At 28.1% G+C, this 19170-nt stretch overlaps 4 protein-coding genes across 14 annotated transcripts in view; 1 reads left to right on the top strand and 3 right to left on the bottom strand.

The window, feature by feature from the left end:
- The window catches only part of LOC103570673 (oxysterol-binding protein-related protein 8), a 17720-nt gene extending 15214 nt beyond the window's left edge, over positions 1–2506 (bottom strand). For 5 of the 6 annotated variants that reach the window (XR_008404451.1, XM_008548493.3, XM_008548490.3 and 2 more), the window contains exons 1-2: positions 2415–2506; positions 2142–2274 (exon numbers count right to left, since the gene is read on the bottom strand). Coding sequence is in view for 5 of the 6 variants with exons in the window: in XM_008548493.3 (XP_008546715.1) it covers positions 2142–2271 (130 nt within the window). In the remaining variant the exon portion in view is untranslated. Of the gene's footprint in view, positions 1–1306; positions 2045–2141; positions 2275–2414 lie in introns of those variants that run through there. The other variant, XM_008548491.3, reaches the window with a different exon arrangement.
- Positions 2243–14690, top strand: LOC103570670 (shootin-1). Of its 5 annotated transcripts, XM_008548482.3 has the most exons (9): positions 7301–7775; positions 7857–7901; positions 8938–9426; positions 9504–9617; positions 9730–9824; positions 9903–10062; positions 12949–13788; positions 14348–14406; positions 14510–14690. In XM_008548482.3, exons 2-9 carry the CDS (start codon positions 7889–7891, stop codon positions 14675–14677), a joined length of 1938 nt encoding a protein of 645 aa, XP_008546704.1. In that variant the 5' UTR covers positions 7301–7775; positions 7857–7888; the 3' UTR covers positions 14678–14690. The 5 variants fall into 5 exon arrangements, with proteins under 5 accessions (XP_008546707.1, XP_008546708.1, XP_008546705.1 ...); XM_008548485.3 differs by lacking the exons at positions 7301–7775; positions 7857–7901 and adding an exon at positions 2243–2286; XM_008548486.3 differs by lacking the exons at positions 7301–7775; positions 7857–7901 and adding an exon at positions 2942–3028.
- LOC103570671 (uncharacterized) lies at positions 5117–6007 on the bottom strand. Its single transcript, XM_008548487.2, has 3 exons — positions 5908–6007; positions 5539–5837; positions 5117–5467 (listed from the first exon to the last, which is right to left on the bottom strand). Exons 1-3 carry the CDS (start codon positions 5912–5914, stop codon positions 5354–5356), a joined length of 420 nt encoding a protein of 139 aa, XP_008546709.1. The 5' UTR covers positions 5915–6007; the 3' UTR covers positions 5117–5353.
- A 116-nt stretch (positions 14691–14806) lies between the features above and the next one.
- LOC103570669 (protein BCCIP homolog) lies at positions 14807–15983 on the bottom strand. 2 transcript variants are annotated; one of them, XM_008548481.1, is made up of 3 exons: positions 15837–15983; positions 15452–15712; positions 14807–15362 (listed from the first exon to the last, which is right to left on the bottom strand). In XM_008548481.1, the coding sequence occupies exons 1-3, from the start codon at positions 15948–15950 to the stop codon at positions 14832–14834; spliced, it is 906 nt and encodes a 301-aa protein (XP_008546703.1). In that variant the 5' UTR covers positions 15951–15983; the 3' UTR covers positions 14807–14831. The 2 variants fall into 2 exon arrangements, with proteins under 2 accessions (XP_008546703.1, XP_008546702.1); XM_008548480.1 differs by having other exon boundaries at positions 15434–15712.
- Positions 15984–19170: the final 3187 nt, after the last annotated feature.

A 19170-nucleotide genomic window follows, 5' to 3' on the forward strand; every position in this document is an offset into this window, starting at 1 on the left:
GTCACGAAGAGTCCAAGAATTTTGTCAGACTTTTTGAAATTCAACACAACATTTTTACAATCCGTTAAAGTGATTACTAAATTTTACATTCATCACAGAATTTTTACAAATTGAACTGCTATTTTTACGGTTTAAATCGGACATTTCAATGCATAAACTGTACACTGTAAGATTTATGATACACAAGTTAGCCGACGTCTACAAATTTTTTGATTTTCTTTCAAAACAATAAATTTAAAAAAAAAATATTTGAAAAAATTGCACTTATAGTTTTTTGAATTTTCCACATGTGCATATTTTTTTATTTTTTTTTTTTTTTTGTAATTGGCTTGTTGAAAAGCGAAAATCCAAAAATTTTTGATTATTTGTTAACTTCAGGATCATTAAGATTTTAATCAAATGATTATTTGAAACCTAATTTATTATTAATTACTTTGTAATAAATTATTGATTACGCTGTTATCATTATAGTTCATTTTTTCCAGTGGATATATTTATAGGGGCTACATAAATTTATAAGTATGATATTAAATATATCTAAGTAATTATTTATATTTAAAAAAAAAATTTTTCTTAAATATTTGTAACTTTTTATAGGCCAAGATTTTTTTTAAACATTATGAAGGTCAATTACTCTGTTTACAAAAATAAAATTAGACAGCGGGAAAAAAATTTTTTTAAATTTGAATGATTCTAAAAAAAAAAATGTAAAGAATTATTAGTCCATTATAAATTTACCTGAAGTTATAAAATTAATATACCAACAGATAAAATTTGTAGTGTAAACATTTCTTTCTACTTTAACACGAAAACCAAAAAATTAAAATGAAAAACTCTTAAAATTTTTTTTTTTTTTTTTAATATTTTTCAAAAAATTATTCTATTTTTTACAGTTACGGTTACTAAAAAAATGCTATTTCAAAAAAAGTTCGATAAAAAAATTTACAAAAATTTATTTTGCTATTAAAAAAAAAAATCAAATTTTTAGAAAAATCCAGATTCCAGAAAACCCTTCGATTTGAAATAAATTCCTCCATTTATCACCTCACATATTTACATATTTATGTAACTATTTTCATATATCATTTACGTAAGATTAAAATATAATTATATAAAAATATGCAATTAATTATTTCGACTTTAAAAAAAAATTAATATATTTATACACAAAACTAACAATAAAAATTCCCAAAGTTCAATTTAATTAGATAAAAATTTTCTAATTCCTCCGAAAAAAAAAACGAATCTACTGAACCTTAAATAAATAAAGTCAACAAACAAACAATGTTTTATCTCCACGTCTTACCTCGTTTACGAAATAATCCCCGACTACACATTAGTTTCATAAACGTGCTTTTATATATTTAATTAAAAAAAACTAATAATTAATAAAACTAATTAAATAAATAAATAAATAAATAAACAAAAGGTGTTAAATCTAAATAGACTGACAGTTAATGCGAATTGAATAAGCTAAGACACTTAACTGAAAGCATGACAAACACTTGAAAGCCAGACGACATAATAAAACAGCAATAATAATAGTGATAATAACAACAAAAATAAAATAAAATAAGTTAAAAAGATAGACATATGTCCTACGGCCTGTTGATATATCGATTAATATCTTCATGTACACAAACTTTGCCAACTCTATTCATATTAATGAACTTACATGCTTTACTTTGTTTTTCTTTTCTTTTTTTTTTTTTTTTATCATTTTATTACTTCTAGGTCAGTAAAAAAACTCGTTACCAAGGACCAAATTACATTTTACAATTTAAATAATTAAAATATCAATTAACAACCGGTCACGTAACACTTATAATATCAATTGCTAGTTAGATTGTTAGATACATGATGATTCTAGCGGTGATCCCATTAATTAGTCCCGGAACATACATGCAATGCAAGCGTATTATTAATAAAAGATCAAGAGTCAGTAAAATAGCTGAGTATAATAAAATACTTTAAATTTCTAAGCAAACTTTGTTTCATTTATTTCTTTTAAATATTATAAGAAACTAATTTAAATATATGATAAGCCGGGTTTAATTGTATCTTATCAGTTAAAGTAATAAAAATTTAAAACCGTGAAATAGTTGAGCTTGGATAATAAAATATCTTTTTAAAAAACTTACGATTGTTGAAGGAACGACTTGTTGGCGGTGTCATTGTTTTTAAATCATTTGAATGACCAGCAGACGATGATTGTTGTTCATAATGATGACTTTTATCACCTCCAGGCACCATTATTGGCTGGGAACTCATTTTCTGGTTAAAAAAGTAATTTATACTTGTCAATATAATTAATAAATATATAAATAAAGATAAAAAAAAATAAAATGCAGGTCAACTGATCAATAAATAATAGGCCGCAATGCGGTTAGATATATAAATTATAGTTAACTTACAGTAATTAATTTTTAAAAAAAAACCAGCTCAAGACACTTGTCAATCAATTAAATTAATTATTATTTTTAAAATATTATTTGTTTTTTTTAATTAGTTTGTTAAAGTGATTGAAAAGTTATTGATGATGTCCATGATTTTAAAAGCTGCACAGATGCCCACTCTGCTGTTGTCCGACAACTACTGATGTTCTGATGACGAATCACTATAAACTATAAAATAAATTTTGTACTACGTGTCCACCCCGGGAGAAAATAATTATAACCGGGAATTATTTATTTTAACTGCCACCACGACTATTTTAATTATTTTTTAAAATAAAACTATACACACTTGTTTTAATCAATAGAAATTTCGGTTGTACTTGAGGTTGTTTCAGTTAATTGTAAACAAATGTACGGCTTGTGTTGCTGTTGTGTTGCTTGAATTGACACACTGATACTCTTTAATAATAATAATCATGATAACAATAAAGATAATTGTGATAATAATAATGGTAATGTGGATTCGAGAGCTGCATGACGTTACAATTGATCAGAAAATATGATCTGGAATTAGATAAAAGATAAAAACGTTTTTAGTTTTTGAATTGGATAACTGAGGGCGGGACCAGTCGGTAAGGTTTTTATTTATTTAAATTTTTAATTATTATTATTTTTTTATGGATTATGTTCATCTTTATTTTTACGACTTGTTATTTATTTGCTTTTTATATATTTACTTAGTAATTGTTTGCTGTTTTTTTTGGACTTTGGTATTGGCGGGAAAATAATTTAACGCCATCTGGGATTTGAATTTTCGGTATTAAAAGGTTAGAGAAAATAAAAAATAAATAATAGGAAAATAAAAGTGATCTTTTATGAGTGAATGTAACTGACAGGTGACAGTTTTTTTAAATTTTTGAATACATAGATAAAATGTGACGAGTGTTAATGTAGCAGACGTCAAAAAAATTTAAAATTGGAAATAAATAGAGTAAATAATTTTTAAAAAATGCACTTATTAATTTTTTAATTTTGTAAATGCGCATTTTTAAAAATTTTAATTTATTTATTATTCACTCGGTTTATTAATTATTTAAAACTTCTTTGATGTCTGCTACATTCACACTTGAGTAGAAAAAAATTTAAAAATACGTTTTTAAATCAATGAAAAATCAGTACGCGCTTTTTTAATTTAATTATTTGAAATTTATTAATTGTTTTATGTCTGCTACATTCACACTCATGATATTTTAAACATATTTTATACAACACAAGTTTTTTAAATATATATTGTGAAATAATATGCCCAGTTTCTGAATTTTTAAAAATCGCAAATGACTTTTTGTAAAAACTTTGTGTGATTGTACATGGAACTGTAAGTAGTAGAGATTTGATCAACTGATTATTATTATATTTTTTTTTTAATTATATATTATTAAAGATAATTTAAAAATATGCGTCTGAAAATTTTTAAAAGTTCGTCATGTATGGAAAAAAAATGTTGCTGCAGCAAGACTTTTCTGTGTAGTAGCAACATTTTTTGTCCGTGTGTGCATTTTTCAAAATTCTTTTATTTCAACGCATATATTGAATATATTTATTTAAAAATAAATAAAATGTAATTTCTCTGATGATTTTGAAGTCAGTAAACAATTAACAATTTGAAAAAAATTCTTAAAATTATTAGACGTCAATTAATTTCAGTATGATGATAAATAGTAGCCTAAGTAGTACAATTGGCTTTGTGACATCTATAAGATACGAGTTTTTAGGTTGTTTTTTGACCTACCGATAAGGCAGCAAATTTGTTGACAAAACGATCAGAAATTTATGTCACCGAAGGAATATCTGCTTAGAAGACTTGACACAAGTGATGACAAAAAGTTAATTACAAATAATGGTCAAATAAAACATCTAAATGATTTTTTAATTGAAATGACTTCTTTGGGACGGAAAAAAGAAGACAAATTTGCTATGACTCCGAAGACTAACATCTGTATGTCTTATTTATATAAAAGAAACTTGGCTTCGAGATAAAAGGAAAAAATTAGTCTTGTTCTCTTAAATGACATCTTAAAGTTGTTTCTGTGCTACTTGGGAATGTAATAAAAAAAAGTCCGATAAATTCTGATAAAAATTTTAAAATCAAAATTGAAAAGAAATTGGCATCAGAAATTCGTTATTTTTTATTGGAATTTATAAGATATTTTTTATACAATTTATCAAAATATTTTTCGTCTAATTACTAGTACTCTGAGAAAAAAAAGTGTAAATTTATTATTTCCAAGCAAAAATTCTTAATTTAAGTATTAGTTTACTTAAATAGTGCCAAGAAAATATATTCTTAATTGCAGTAATAATGCATTGTCTGTAGAAATTTATGCGTAGATTGAAGCAATTGTTATAAAAACATGAAATATACTTCGACATAGTAAATTTTTTCTCTTTTTTGGTATTATGAGTCAAGTAAACATGTTTACTTAAATTTAATTTTTTCTTCTGTCTGAAGTAATCCATTTGTTGATCGAGTTACTCTACACAGAAAAATAAGCTTAAAAAATTACTGGTTGTAATAATGATAAAAAACCCAGGAATTTATTTGATTTAATTTATTGTATATTTTTCTGTAATCATTTAAAATTCACATAACGAATTAATTAATTAATTTAAATTAATTTAATAAAATAAGTGTTATAACACCATTAAATTAATTTTCATGTATAAAACTGTCTTACATCTGACTAATAATTGCAGTTCTCAAGTTTGAAAAAAATTTTAAATATAAGACGGCATCGGAAATAAAATTTAAAAAAATTTTGTCTTATAATCCTACAAAAATTTAATTTATTATTAAAAAAATAATTTATTTTTTTATTTTTAGATAAAATCTGTACGATTTTTTATCAATTGTAAATAAATAAAATTATTTTTGGCAGCTAAATAAAATTTAAAAAAAATCAATCACTAAAATCAGAGTCACTAAAATCACTGGAGTCGCTGTAATAATAATCAACTTTATATGCTACTTTCTTTTTACGTGGCGGTGGTTTCAAACGACGTCCTGGTCTTTTCTATCCAATCAACAAAAAACAATTTTATTAATTAATTAATTAAAAAATATATAAAACATAAATAGAATTACTTTGTAATATCTTTCCCAAAATGAAGATAAATCAGTTTTATAATTATAAGCCTTCTGTCTAAAAGTACCAAGACAATAAGTGTCAGTTTCAGAGCGCGATAAAATTCCCAGCGTGACAGCATGGTCTAATTTATCTTTAAGTTCCTTTTTAAGTAAACTTGGGTTTTTTTCAATAGGGTACCGAGTTTTCAAATATTTGAAAATCATTTTTGCACTGACACCTGCTCGTTTCATCATCAATTCCTCGACCGCGCGCCTCACCATTTCTACAGTGATACCAGTAGATCCTGCAACTTTTCCTTGATAAAATAAATAATTATTATTCCTTATCACCAAATCAATCACCAAATCATTTGTATTCAAATTTACCTCTCATTTTTAAATATTTAAATAAATTTCAAACAAAAATTTTTTTTTCCTAGACATTTTTAAACAACTGACAATCATACAAACATGTTTATATATATGGCATATAAATATATAATAAAATGATGAGTCAGCAGTGTAAAGACGGTATTTAAACCACAAAAGTGGGGATTAATATCATATAAGTCAATAACGCATTCAACAAAAATGTAGAATGTAGTAATACATAGTTAGTGTTAGTACACTGATAGATTCGAGTGCATACTGTATATCACAACAAGTATTTATCAGTTACAATTAATGGATAATCAAATAACAGTTTATAAATAAATTTAAAAATTTTAATTTAAACTGATAAAGTTCAGTGGCAATTAAATCTGATTTAATTTAATTTGAATTAAATTAAAATTCAAATATAAGTTTTAAATTTAAATTTAAATAATATCTGGGCCTTAAGGAATGTGCTAAGCCCAGAAAGTGGACCCCACGCACGTTTGGTCCAGCCAAGCCCGCGCACGTGGGAGAGGCCGCGACAAATCGCCTTCTGCTCTATTCTCTTTACTTGGCTCTGAGATCTCTAAGAGTTGAGTTATCTCCAGTCTTCAGTTAAGTGTATACCCAACTCTGTATACTCTAGTATGTGTTAAGTCAGCATCAATGCTCCAAACTAAACATACTACTTAAACTCGTGCCCACCACAGTCACGCCGGCGCCGGTTTATTATATATTAATCCCTCATACTCGGATTTTCTTCATAACTTTTTATACTCTCGCGACGACAAGTACTCAGCTTCTTGTGAAAGTATCCATGATATCTTAAAAAATGTAAGAACTTGCATTTTATTATTTATTAGCCTACTACTCCATTAAATTTTATACAAATATATATAGATTTGTCTTTTATTTAAAACTAATGCATAATTTAAAAGTTTTCGAAACAAAGAAAATAAATTTAAAAATTACATATAAAGTTGGTGATTAAGAAGTGACTCAAGACTTGTGTGTGCGCAATTAAATAGTGGATTTTATTTTTATTATTTTTATTATTGATAGTGATGTATACACAAGTGTGTACAAACACTTTCATTTTATATCGATGTATTAAATAATACATGAGAATTATCATGTATTTTTATTTAATGCGAAGTTGATTCATTTTAATTTATTCGCGCAATGTCAAATCAGGAAGGCAACTAATTTAAATATATTGATATTTTATTTAGATGAAATTAGATGACGTGTTTTTTAAGCATAATCTTATCATTTATTTAAGATTTTATATGGTTGTAATTTATGCAAAGCATGACTTTGAAGAAGAAAGACCTTGATATTTAGTAATAAGATTTTAGAATATGTCTTTTTTTTTTTTTTTTTTTTTTTTTTTGAGATGAGGAATTGATATAAATATAGAAGGCAAATTAATTGTGATGAAAAATCGTTAAGCAATCAGGGAAAGTCGTTGAGGTCATACATTCACTTGCAAACGGAATTTACTTATACGCGGTGTATTAGTATGTGATGTCTATTACAGAAAGTTAAACATGTAAAGTTGTTTTAGACACAGATGGTAAATAAAACATTAACCATAAGTTTTGTCTCAAGCATCGGGAGGCACAAAATTCATTATTTTTAGATTTAAAGATTCAATGAACCAAGACCTAGGGATTCCCTTTGTTTATGATATTTTAGGTCCTATTTTTATAAATACTTTTTTAGTTTTAGGTTCAGTTTTATTGGAAATCTTGGAGTGTAGGATTAGATAATTTGAGGTTTATTATGGTCATAGGAAATTTAATTTCCTACAACTTTGGTGATCATTAGAAATTACGTTGGCTCGATACTTTTTAAGTTACAGTTATTTAAACTAGTTGGTAATTGTCTTAATGATATGTAATGGATTTAACTTTAAGTGACTTCTTTTTTAATCTATTGACTTTATGATATTTTTTAAGGACCGAAATTTTAGAGAGATATTTTCATTCCAATGATCTCAATAAGTATGTTAATTGAAAACTTAATTATTTTATTTTTACTTGGTCATTAAAAATTCTAAGTCTAATATTTTATAGTGCCTGTGAAATAAATATGTTTTATACAAAAAAAAAAAAAAAAAAAAAAAAAAAAAAAAAAAAAAAAAAGGATTTCTTAGCGCAAAAAAAATTATAATGCTAAAGCTAACATGATTCTGAAGTTAGCAGACCATTAACAATTTTTGAATTTTTTTTTCAACAATTAAATTAAAAAAAAAAAACTAAAAATATGCATATATAGAAAACTAAAAAAACTACAGGTGCAATTTTTTCAAATATTTATTTTTTTTTAATTTATCGTTTTAAAAAAAATCCAAAGATAATTAGACGTCGGCTAACTTCAGTATCGTAAGTTAGCTGACCTCTCATAATTTTAAAATTTTTTTAAAAATAAGAAATTGTAAAAAAAAAATATTCAGAAAAATTGCACTTATAGTTTTTAAAATTTTCTAAATGTGCATATTTTTAGTTTCTTTGTTTTTTGTAATCGACTTGTTGAAAAAAAAAATCAAAAATTGCTAATTATCTGTTAACTTCACGATCATGGGAAATTTCATTATGAAATGAAAATAAAAGTTTATTTAGGATGAGAAAAATTTGCTTGGCTCAAAAAAATTTTTCTTACCAAGAAATCTTTTTTTTTCTACGTATAATTTTTGAAAAACAAAAAATTTGGTTTCTTACAAAAAGGGTTGAATTCAAATTACCATTAAATAAATACTTCAAATAATTATTTTTAAACTAAATAATTTATTTTAAATATTTTGATTATCAAACGATAAATTTCGCGGTATTTTTTAATGAGACCAAAATTGTAGGAAAAAAAAATTCCTTTGAAATGTCTTACAATAACATTTACTTTACTCTAATAATTACTGAGATATTGATCAAAAAAATTTCTTCTAAGAAATCTAATTTTAATTTACAAGTTATTTAAATATAATATGGAGTGAGTAATTTGATTATCAATATAAATAATAATAATAAAATTTAATATGTCTAGAAATGATGCATAGGACAGAATTAACATGTAATCTATCATCGCCGGAGATAGGCCGAGTAAAAACACCAGCGATGACTAATTCCCACATTCCGGTCCCAAAACCGTTCGGCGTTCCCAATAAATCAACACTCCACTCGTCAACAAAGCGTGGAAATTTAAATACTGCGGACAACAAAGCCCCGCAGAGTCCAACGCTCCAGAGAATGACCTCGGTTGCCGCTCAAAGGGCCTCCTTCGAACGGTTGGACGCCTCGGCAGCCTCAGCATCACCAAAAATTAATCGATTTCATGATCTGAACTCTCCCATAAGCAATTTTCAAACTAAAGACAACGGACAGCAGTTTCCAATTAAAAAAATTGTCAGCAATTCGCGTTACAATGGCAGCAGTAATAACAATAACAATAATTTGAACCTTGAAGTCAATTGGAAGTTAAAGTACGAGGAGTCTGAAAGGAAACGTAAAGTTTTGTTACAAAAATCTGAAACAGGTAAATTTATTTTTGAATTTAAATCATTAGAACAAATAAATGTAAATAATTAAGTATGTATTTAATTAATTTTGTAGTTAGTCGAGAACACAGCGACCTAGAGAAAAAACACCGACAATTATTACGTGAAAATAGTGCACTGCAGTCACAAAATCGTGATAAGGATGAGCAATTACAGAAACTACGTACCGGTATGACTGACTAATTGTCTAATTATCTAGTTTTGTTATAAATATATATAGCCTTTGATAAAATTTATATGATTTATTTATGAATTAAATGATATTGTAATTATATTTTCAGTGTCAGAGGCTGTATGTAAAGAATACGAACAACTTAAACGTCAATATGACGTTGAGACAGGTGCAATGCACAAAGCAATGCAACAGGCATCGCAAGTAGGCTTTCAATATCATTATTCATTACTATTTAAACCGGCAATTGTGACGGGAATATATTTTTATCTGTATTTGTAGTGGTACAAACAAAACCGTCAATTGAAAAGAAGGTCACAAGTACTTGTTCAGAGGATCCTTGACTCACGCCCTGATGCACTGGCCGATGACTCATATCTTTCTGATGAGGTTGACGCTAACGATGCGGATGATGCTGAAGAACTGCGTCAAACTATTACAGGTCAATATTCATTTAAATTATTTAGAATACCGTTTTTACATTACAAAAGAATTTAAATATGATATTTATGCACAAGTGAGGCTCCACCTATTTTAAATAAACAAATATCCAGTATTATACATATCGCTATCAGATAAACTCCATCAGCAAGTATGTAACGGCGGATTGATGGTACTTTTTGCATTATTAGATAACAAATCGCATTGCGTATGAAGTAATCGTCATTTTACCTCTGAATTTTGCCATTTTGTTCATATTTTTATCTAGATTTTCTCTAATTATTATTCTATTTCAAAGATTTAAATTGTCAACGCGCAATGTGAAATAGAACGTTAATTCGGAATGAATTGAATTTTAAGTTAACCATCAAAACATTTGTCATGAGTGTAAAGTGCGATAAATGTAATGAAAGGTGACAGTTTCGTCCCGAGTAAAACAACGGGCTCATCAGTAAGCTGATGTTGACGTGCTCTGTCTTAGACTACCTCTTTACTAGTACGACCGGAGCCAAAACACTGTAGTGAACTTCAATGTCTTAGCCCGGTAGTAATTGAAGGCGGATAGTAATCTATCCCTATGCATCTGCTTACATACTTCAGAGTTATATTATTCTATAGTGATCAAATAACTGAAGTATGTCGATTTCAATTGTTCAAACTTTGAAATTTATTTAGCAAACTTTAGGAACGTCTTTCACACGCCGCCGTCCATCTTGCGACAATAAATAATTATATTATTTTAATTTTAAATTAATTATTATGTTAAATTGACATTACAACAATTTATCAACTCTATTTTTGAATCGATAAGAATACAAAGTTTTAGCCACTCGTTGTAATTTTGATTCTATTGTCATGACTTTTTTCAACCCTCCGTCAAAATGAACAGATTGAGTGAATTACTTTATAGATATTATTATTAATAAAATTTAAAAATGGGCTGGAGCCATAGAACTGCATAGATGTCATCACTTACAATAATTCTGTAATTTAAGTACTGAAATGAATACTTATTTATAACATTTTACAGATTTAAATAAAAGTTTTAAATACTTAACAATTTTTCGTTAAGTCAGGTATTTAAATCATTTACAACTCAGTAGTAGCATTCAAATCTCTAAATTTTCGATACTATAGACTAATTAAGTCTCTTGTTTATGCTTATAGTTTATAGATTTAATTTTACAATAATTAAGTAATATAAAATATGAAGTTTATGAAGTTAACACAGTTATGTTAAAAGTTTAGAAACCAAAGTTCTGAATATTCTTTAGCTTCCTAAGTGTTCAAGGTGGTGCTAAGTAATGTTTAATTTAAGTTAATAATTTATTTTGTTACTAAAGTCAACTTAAATTCGATAGTTACCAAACATTAACCTTAGACGTTTAGTGTTGGGTTGATTACTATTGGATACTTCCCCACCCTAATAATTTTGCACCAATCAAAATTATACAGATTTTCATAGGTTAGCGTCACACAAACTAATTTCGGCGGCACAAAAAAAAAATCTTGACTTTTGTTAAGTATAGTTCTACAATTGGTTCCATGACAGCAAATTGTTGACTTAAATTTAACAAAAAAAAATCTAGAAACGTTGACCCTGCAGGCCAGCTCTAAAACTTCCCGCTTTTATAATTATTAGTATTTTTAAATTTTTCACGCTTGACAATACCTTTAACTACAATAGTATTTTTAAGCTCTTATACGAAACAAGTTACGTTTTGTATTTAATTTTGAAAATTTAAGAATCAAAAATAATTAATAAACAAGAGTTTTTAAATTTTTATTCACGATTATATTCAATAAAATAAATGTATTCTGGCGGAAATCAATGGAAATGATTAAAATACGGATTTTAATGAATTTTGACTCAGATCAGAGCGTTAATATATAAAATATCCAAGAAAAATGTTAAAAACGGTGTTTTTAAAATTTTTTTGTTGATAATATTATTTAAACTAAAGAACGAATTGCATTAAATTATGTGGAGATCAAAAGAAATCTTAAAGACGAAGAGTTGGTATTATTTTGAACACATTTTTGATATCTTTTGAAACCAATCTGGACATCATTCTGAAAATAGTCAGAATAGCTTTCTAGGTCCTCAAAACCTTGGCATCTGATGAAATTTCGATTTTCGAAAATCGGGGTGAAAACAATAACTTCTCGAATTTCTAAAAAATCTAAATAAATTTTCTTAGCGGGAATTTAAAAAAAAATTTGTTTGTACCGCTTGGGAATTTTCCAGTATAAATTACAAGGTCTAATTCCATTTTATAACAACAAATTTTTAATTTTTTTCAATAGAACTCAATAAGTATCAATCTGAAATTTGGTGTCATTATAAGATTGAGTTAGAACTTTAGCTCAGGGTTTAGAAAAAATGTTTTTTTTATTGAAGAGTATTAATAAATAATACTAATCAAAGAAGAGATGGTAGTTAAATAGCTAAAGTACGAATTAATTTATATTTTAGGTTCATTTTGAAACATATTTAGTGCCTATGATAACTTTACTTGTGATTTTAAAAAATTAAAAACTTAGAAGTTGAAACTTGTAGAAATATTTTAACCCTGCGTGTGTGTACTACATTTTTTGAGACATGGTATATGCACTGGGTCTTTTAGAGAGCAGTCAAGTTTTCAAAGTTTTTAGACTTACAAAAATCTTAACAAAATTTTGGATTACTTCTTGGAATTTCTAATACATGGTCCAGAAGTTGCCAAAGTCAAAAGTTTAAATTTGTTTTTATCAAAAATTGAAGAATAATTGAAAAAGCAGAATTTTTTTTTAAAATTGACTGTTCCTCCAAAAACCCAAGGTTAAATTTTAAGTCTTCTTAAATACTTGTATTTTAATTAAAATGAAATAAAATTAACTGATTTAGAATTGAGTGCTGAAGTTGCGAGACTGCAAACTGAATTAAATGCAGCAAGGCTCCAAGAATTTGAAGCACAGGAACAAGCGGCGCTAACGAATGCTCGTTTGGAGGATGAAAAAGAAATAAGTGATAAAAACAATGAAGTTATCAAACAATTAACGATTCACAAAGAGAATATGGAACGCGTATCGCGTATGGTTGCTGAAGAAGTCCAAGCTCTGAAGGCGCAGTGCGACCGGGAGAGAGAGAGCGCAAAACTGATGAAGATTGAAGCTGACAGAATCCAAAAAGAACGCAATGTTCTGGCGCATCAAAGCGCTCTGCTGATGGCAGAAGTAGGCGACGATCCGAACGGACGATTGCTGACGGTCCTTCAAGAAGTTGAGTCACTCAAGCGGCTACTGGAGGAAGAGAAACAAGAGCACTTGGAGCAGATACAGCTACTGCAGGACAAACTTGATGAAAAGGAATCAAATGTCGAGTTTGAAATTGTTGAAGAGAAGCTTAAATTAGCTGAAGTTGAGCTCAATATGATGCAGGAACGAGCAGAACGGGCTGAAAAAGACGTTTTCAAGCTTCAAGAGACTGTTAGAAAGTTAGAAGACAAGATTAATCAATTAGAAACAATGAGTCTATCGTCACCACCACCACCACCACCACCTATGCCGGCTCCGTTACCTCCTCCACCACCACCACTTCCAAGTACGTCACGTACTTCAACTGTCGTTAAATTGCTTACAAAAGAACGTCTTCAAGAAGAACAGAATAGACATTCAGCTATTGTTGACATGGAAAATATGCTCGGAATTTCTAAGAAATCTGTTACGGCTGTACCTCAACAACCTGGTAGCTATTATTTACGTTTATTTTAATCCATTCATTTCAATTGAACTATTCTCTACCCTTGAAAGAGTTTTAAAACTTTGAATTTCCATTAGTCGAGTTCAAATTATCGTATCGATTCAAAAAAAAAATTATTTTCAACCTTCGATTCTCTATTTTAAGAAACTTTTAATAATTTCGATTTAAAAAAATTTTAGAAACTCTAACAAATTTCAAAATGGAGCTAAAAAATTTATTTTGACTCCATGTAGAGAATTGAAAATTAAGTAAATTTATTAAAAAATAAATTATAATTTTTTTGTCTACACAGAAAAAAAATTTTCTTGGTACAAGAAATTTTTTGTTTTCAATTTATAATACGAAAAAATTTCTTACGGTATCATATTTTTTAAGCTGATTGATATTAAAAATTATAAAAAGTATGGACTCAAAGCTTTGAGAAGTTTTTTTTTTCAATATCTGCTAATTCTAACCCGAGCTCCATTATTTTAAAAATATTACTTGGCAATTATCAGAAATACTTATGATTAATAAATAATAATGATAATAAATAAAATTACAGCTATTGACGACATAATAAATCAAATAAAAGGTGGGAGGTTTACTTTGAAGCAAACAGACGTAAGACAATTGTTTTGTTTTTTTTTTATAAAGCATGTAAAAATCGTTTTATATTTATTCACGATTAATTATAAAAATGATTTGTTTCTTTTTACATGTGTAGAAACAACGCGAAGAAGAGAGAAAGCGTAAGCGAGAGATGGAAAGCGCTCCGGCAGCAGTCTCTGAGATGTTGAACATCCTCGGTACAATGAGACGACGAGCTAAGCCAGTAAGACAGTCGATAAACTCTTCCGAGCTGGCCAGCTCCCATGACAAAGGCGCACAATAATTATAAACTCAAAAAAATATAATAAATAACATAATTACACCAGCGTTGCACTTATAAATATGTACATTGAAAGTATAAATGAACAAAATATTTGATATATATTATATAAATATATAAAAGAAGCTGATGTGTAAGCGATTATTTGTAACCAAGTTTAATGAGCAATAAATTTTTTAATTTTTTCAATAATTCCCGGTAATTTTGCCGCCTCAAATATCATCACGCGCCTGTAAGGGATCAACTCGTCGTCGTCTTCATTCCATGCACCAGATAACCCGGTATCTGTTTCTTTAGCTACGGAAAACTCAAATTTACACATTGATTCCTCGTCAAATACCTCTTCCTCTTGGTTACTCCACAATTCCTCTGGGTCTTCAGTATTTTTTTTCTTGCCCTTACTCTTGCCAGCTGTCTTTGGCTTTGACAGCTTTGAAATAATCACATAGTACTGGAAATCGTACGCCATTTTTTTAGCATTTGCGCGCTTCATATCCGACATGAGATTCTCCAGAAGTGGCACCGATATATCTGCTGGAATATTAACAAATCTCTCGTTTATTATCAACCCCAGTGCGGATGAGTCATTCTCCAAGATGTTGGTTATCATTCCATTGACTGAATCCGTTGCGTATTCACTTGACAGTTCTTTTAGTAAACTACGCAGCTGTTGGATGCATTCTTCATTCTGTAATTCATAATTTTAATTGAGCAAACGTTTTTTTTTAGCGGTAAATTTAATTTAAAATAATTATTTACAGGATTTGATGAGCTTACTTGTCCATGAGAGACATTAATGACACTGGTGACACCAAAAACGTCACCAACGTCACTAGTATCATTATCATCATCATCGTCATCGTCGTCAGCTTCTTGTTTCACTACAGAACCAACATAATTATGCGAAATAATGTAATCAGCAAGAGCACCGACATTTACATGAGCTTTTAAAAATAATTGTTGCAACAAAATTTTAATTCCATGATAATCTGAGTCGTCTGGTGTCCGACCAACGAAATCTACCATTATCTGATTACCCTGAAAAAATTTATTTAAATAATTAGTAAGTAATTTTTAAACTTGACCGCATGTTCAATGCTAGGTTAGAAAATTACTGACGTATTATTAAAATAAAATATAAATAGTTTAAAAATAAAAGTACCTTCTCGTCATTATTGTCAACATTTTCTTCGTCACTACTCACGTCACTGCTTGTAACATCGTCATTTTCTTTAGATTTATTCTCAATATCACGTTTTTTAGCCGACGCAGCCATTTTCACGTTTCTCTGTAAATTTTATTTTAAAAAACTTTCAAGTTCGCCAAGTTTTAATTCTGCGCACGCGCGGCCGATATGCGCGCGCTGAATTTCAAATTAAACCGGCAGATGGAGATAAAAAAATTCTATCATCCTCTTCACTCGGGAAAATTGTGGGGGTGTAGATAAAAAAAAAATAAAATACAACAAAAAAAACAAAAAAACCGCGAGCTTCCGGTACAACCGGAAAACGGCTCGTACGTGCGAGTGATTCATTTGTGCTTCTAGTATGAATTCACCCGTGCGTTATTATCACCTTCAATATAAATTTTTATCAATTATCAATAATCATTTATCAATTAACAATAATCAATAATCAATAACCAATAATTTATTACTAATAGATAATTAAAAATGACTGATTATTAATAAAAATAAAACCAAAAATAATACTAAAAATAAATCAATAAATCAGTTGAAAATCAATTATAATTATCGGTGCAATATCTACTAAAATATGCATACAACAATCAATTTTCATGTCATGCGCATTATTATCAATTCAATTGATTCTTTACTACGCAGTCGTTAACTTACGTATTCATATCGCGGAATTTATATAAAAACTTGTTAAAGAAAATGTCTCAGACGAGCTGAGATTTTAAATTTCCCCCAAAAAATTACATTATTCAACCCATAATAATAACAATAAGAAAAGTTATAATGAATAATGATAATAAATATGTACTTGAAAAAAAACTAAAAAAAAGTTATCCAAGAAACGGAAGAAAAAAGTAAAATTCGATTAAATTTTACGCGCATGGTCCAGAAGAGAAGGAAACGATATTTTATAAAATTTCGTCGTCTGTCAGGTGGCACCACTACGAGTGGGGGAGTACGTGATCCCCACTGTTTATACACCTACTTGCAAGCTCCTTTGTATAATATACTCAGTACTATTACTATCCACCTACACCACCTACACTTACACCCCCAGTTCTAGATACGCTACGAGTACGAGCTACACAACCACCACTACACATCCACCCACAAATTTCATCTCTTCCCGCTTTACTTGTTCTCTCACGTTTATCCAGCTGCGTCGTCGTTGACTAAAAAGCATTTTGTACGCGCGAGGAGATAAAGACCGAGTAGAGTAGAGACGAAAGACCGCGAGGACTTTGTTCCCGGTGTATTTTATTTTTATTTTTTATAAATAAATTTATTATTACATAATTCAGTACAACAACAACAACAACAACAATAATAATAATATTTAAAGATAATAATAAATAATTTAAATTAAAAAAAACCAGCAATACAAGAATGGTGGGAATAGATAGGAAATAAAAATAAAAGCTAAGGGATTATGTGAGGGAGAAATAATAAATCGTGAGTGAAAGGGGAAAATAGATGTCCTGGTGTTTAGATGTTATGTTTAATTATTTGAATAATTATAAATTTTATTTAATGAATGTTTATTTAACTTTAATTTAATTGTTAATTACGTTGATGCATGAATTCGTTGTGTTGACGTGCATCAGCGTAGCTTTTGTTGGCTGCTAATCGTACGCATTTTAATTATTTTATTTAAAAGTTATTTTAATTGGCATTGAGACAATGAAAAATGTGGGTCAACCTGTCGCATCGATCGTTATTTCATTTTTATTACTATTTTTTTTATCATTATCATTGTCATTGTTGTTACTGTTACTGTTATTGATATTAAAATTATTATTGTTATTGTTACTGTTACTGTTACTATAATTATAAATTAAAAAAATATAATTGATAACTAATTAATAAAAAATATTTCAAGGTCTTCTAACGCAATAGTAGAGAACCCAGCAGGTACTGCACGAGTTCTAGTTTGCTACGCATCGTCCCGATCGATTGAGCACTCAGACGTTTGTCGGCTCCTTATTTTATTGCTCGTCTTAATTCCTACCTCATTACCTGTTAATTAATTTATCGAGTTATCAATTGCTCGATAAATTATTAATTGATAAATTTAATGATAATTAGTAAAATTACAGTTAGTGAGTAGTAAAATTTAATATATGTATTGATACAAGGTAATGAATAATGAGTAGTTATCAGGTTAAAATTAATAAGAGACAAATATACACATATATATTTTTTATAGCCTAGTTTATGTGTAGAATAGATAAAGTAGAGTGTGTTAAAATAGCTCTTGCTCTCTCTGGCTTACTAAACTCTCGTATGCCACAATGAAATTAAGCCATCTGGCAACACGGTAGGGGCGTGCGCGAAACCGGCTTTCCACCGGGGGCGCAACTGGTTGATTTATCGGTGCTTTTCCCCATCCTGAAAACTATATTGTGCTTTTGCTATAACTGTATTGTATAAAGAGTAGAGCAAAGGGATGAGAAGATATTGAATTAGATTATGTTAACGTTAGAGTTTCAGTTAAACTTTAATTTATACACACAAATAATTCGGACCACCCAATAAATTTATCGTTGCTTTTTTATTTATACATATATCTCACCCTTTTAACTCCTCCCCCATCATAATCTACATCACTTTGTATATTAATAGTGAATAAAAAAAAAGATATTTATTTTATATGATTGCGTGAGCATTTTTTTCGTAATTGCTGCGATTATCTGATTATTTAATAGCCAGATAATTATTTACATAACATTATATATTTACACTGAGAGAAAAAAAACTTTTAGAATCATTGTATATTTATTACTACTCCAAGAAACTATGATATTAAAAATTTTAAATCTATTATAGTTTTGGCGGTAAAATTTAAAAATTTTAGTTAAAATCATTTTCTTAATCCAAGAAACTCTACACAGAAAAAAAGGATTTCTTGACGCTAAAAATTTTTTGTATTATAAATTGATAACAAAAGTTTTCTGAGGATGAAAAAAAATTTTCTTAGAAAAAGAAAAAATTTTATTAGGCAAGAAAAAAAATTCTTGAGCTAAGAAAAATTTTTGTTTTCAATTCATAATGCAAAATATTTCTAGCGCCAAGTAATTCTTTTTTCTGTGCACGTTAAAAAAAATTTGTAAAAATTAACACAGAACAGGGTTTGAATAAAATTTTACACAAATTTTTATCTTGGTTTAACATTTTTATTTGTGTTAATTTAATACTTTGAGAAATTTATGTAAATGTATAAGCTTAAAAAATGACTACGGTAAATTTAACACATTCTTTGTGTTCCTTTAATAAACTAACACGCATTCTATGTTAAAGT

The sequence above is a fragment of the Microplitis demolitor genome, chromosome 10 (genome assembly GCF_026212275.2).
Source record: "Microplitis demolitor isolate Queensland-Clemson2020A chromosome 10, iyMicDemo2.1a, whole genome shotgun sequence".
Classification (NCBI taxonomy): domain Eukaryota; kingdom Metazoa; phylum Arthropoda; class Insecta; order Hymenoptera; family Braconidae; genus Microplitis; species Microplitis demolitor.

Bases quoted from the DNA above. Each gene is read 5' to 3' on its own strand.
- LOC103570671 (XM_008548487.2), bottom strand. The intron at 5,468-5,538 runs GTAATTCTATTT...TTGATTGGATAG, and splicing joins TTTGGGAAAGATATTACAAA to AAAAGACCAGGACGTCGTTT.
- LOC103570670 (XM_008548482.3), top strand. The intron at 9,427-9,503 runs GTAAATTTATTT...TTAATTTTGTAG, and splicing joins GTTACAAAAATCTGAAACAG to TTAGTCGAGAACACAGCGAC. The intron at 9,618-9,729 runs GTATGACTGACT...TTATATTTTCAG, and splicing joins ATTACAGAAACTACGTACCG to TGTCAGAGGCTGTATGTAAA.
- LOC103570669 (XM_008548480.1), bottom strand. From the start codon at position 15,950: ATGGCTGCGTCGGCTAAAAAACGTGATATTGAGAATAAATCTAAAGAA. The intron at 15,713-15,836 runs GTACTTTTATTT...AAATTTTTTCAG, and splicing joins TTGACAATAATGACGAGAAG to GGTAATCAGATAATGGTAGA. The intron at 15,363-15,433 runs GTAAATAATTAT...TATGAATTACAG, and splicing joins AAGTAAGCTCATCAAATCCT to AATGAAGAATGCATCCAACA.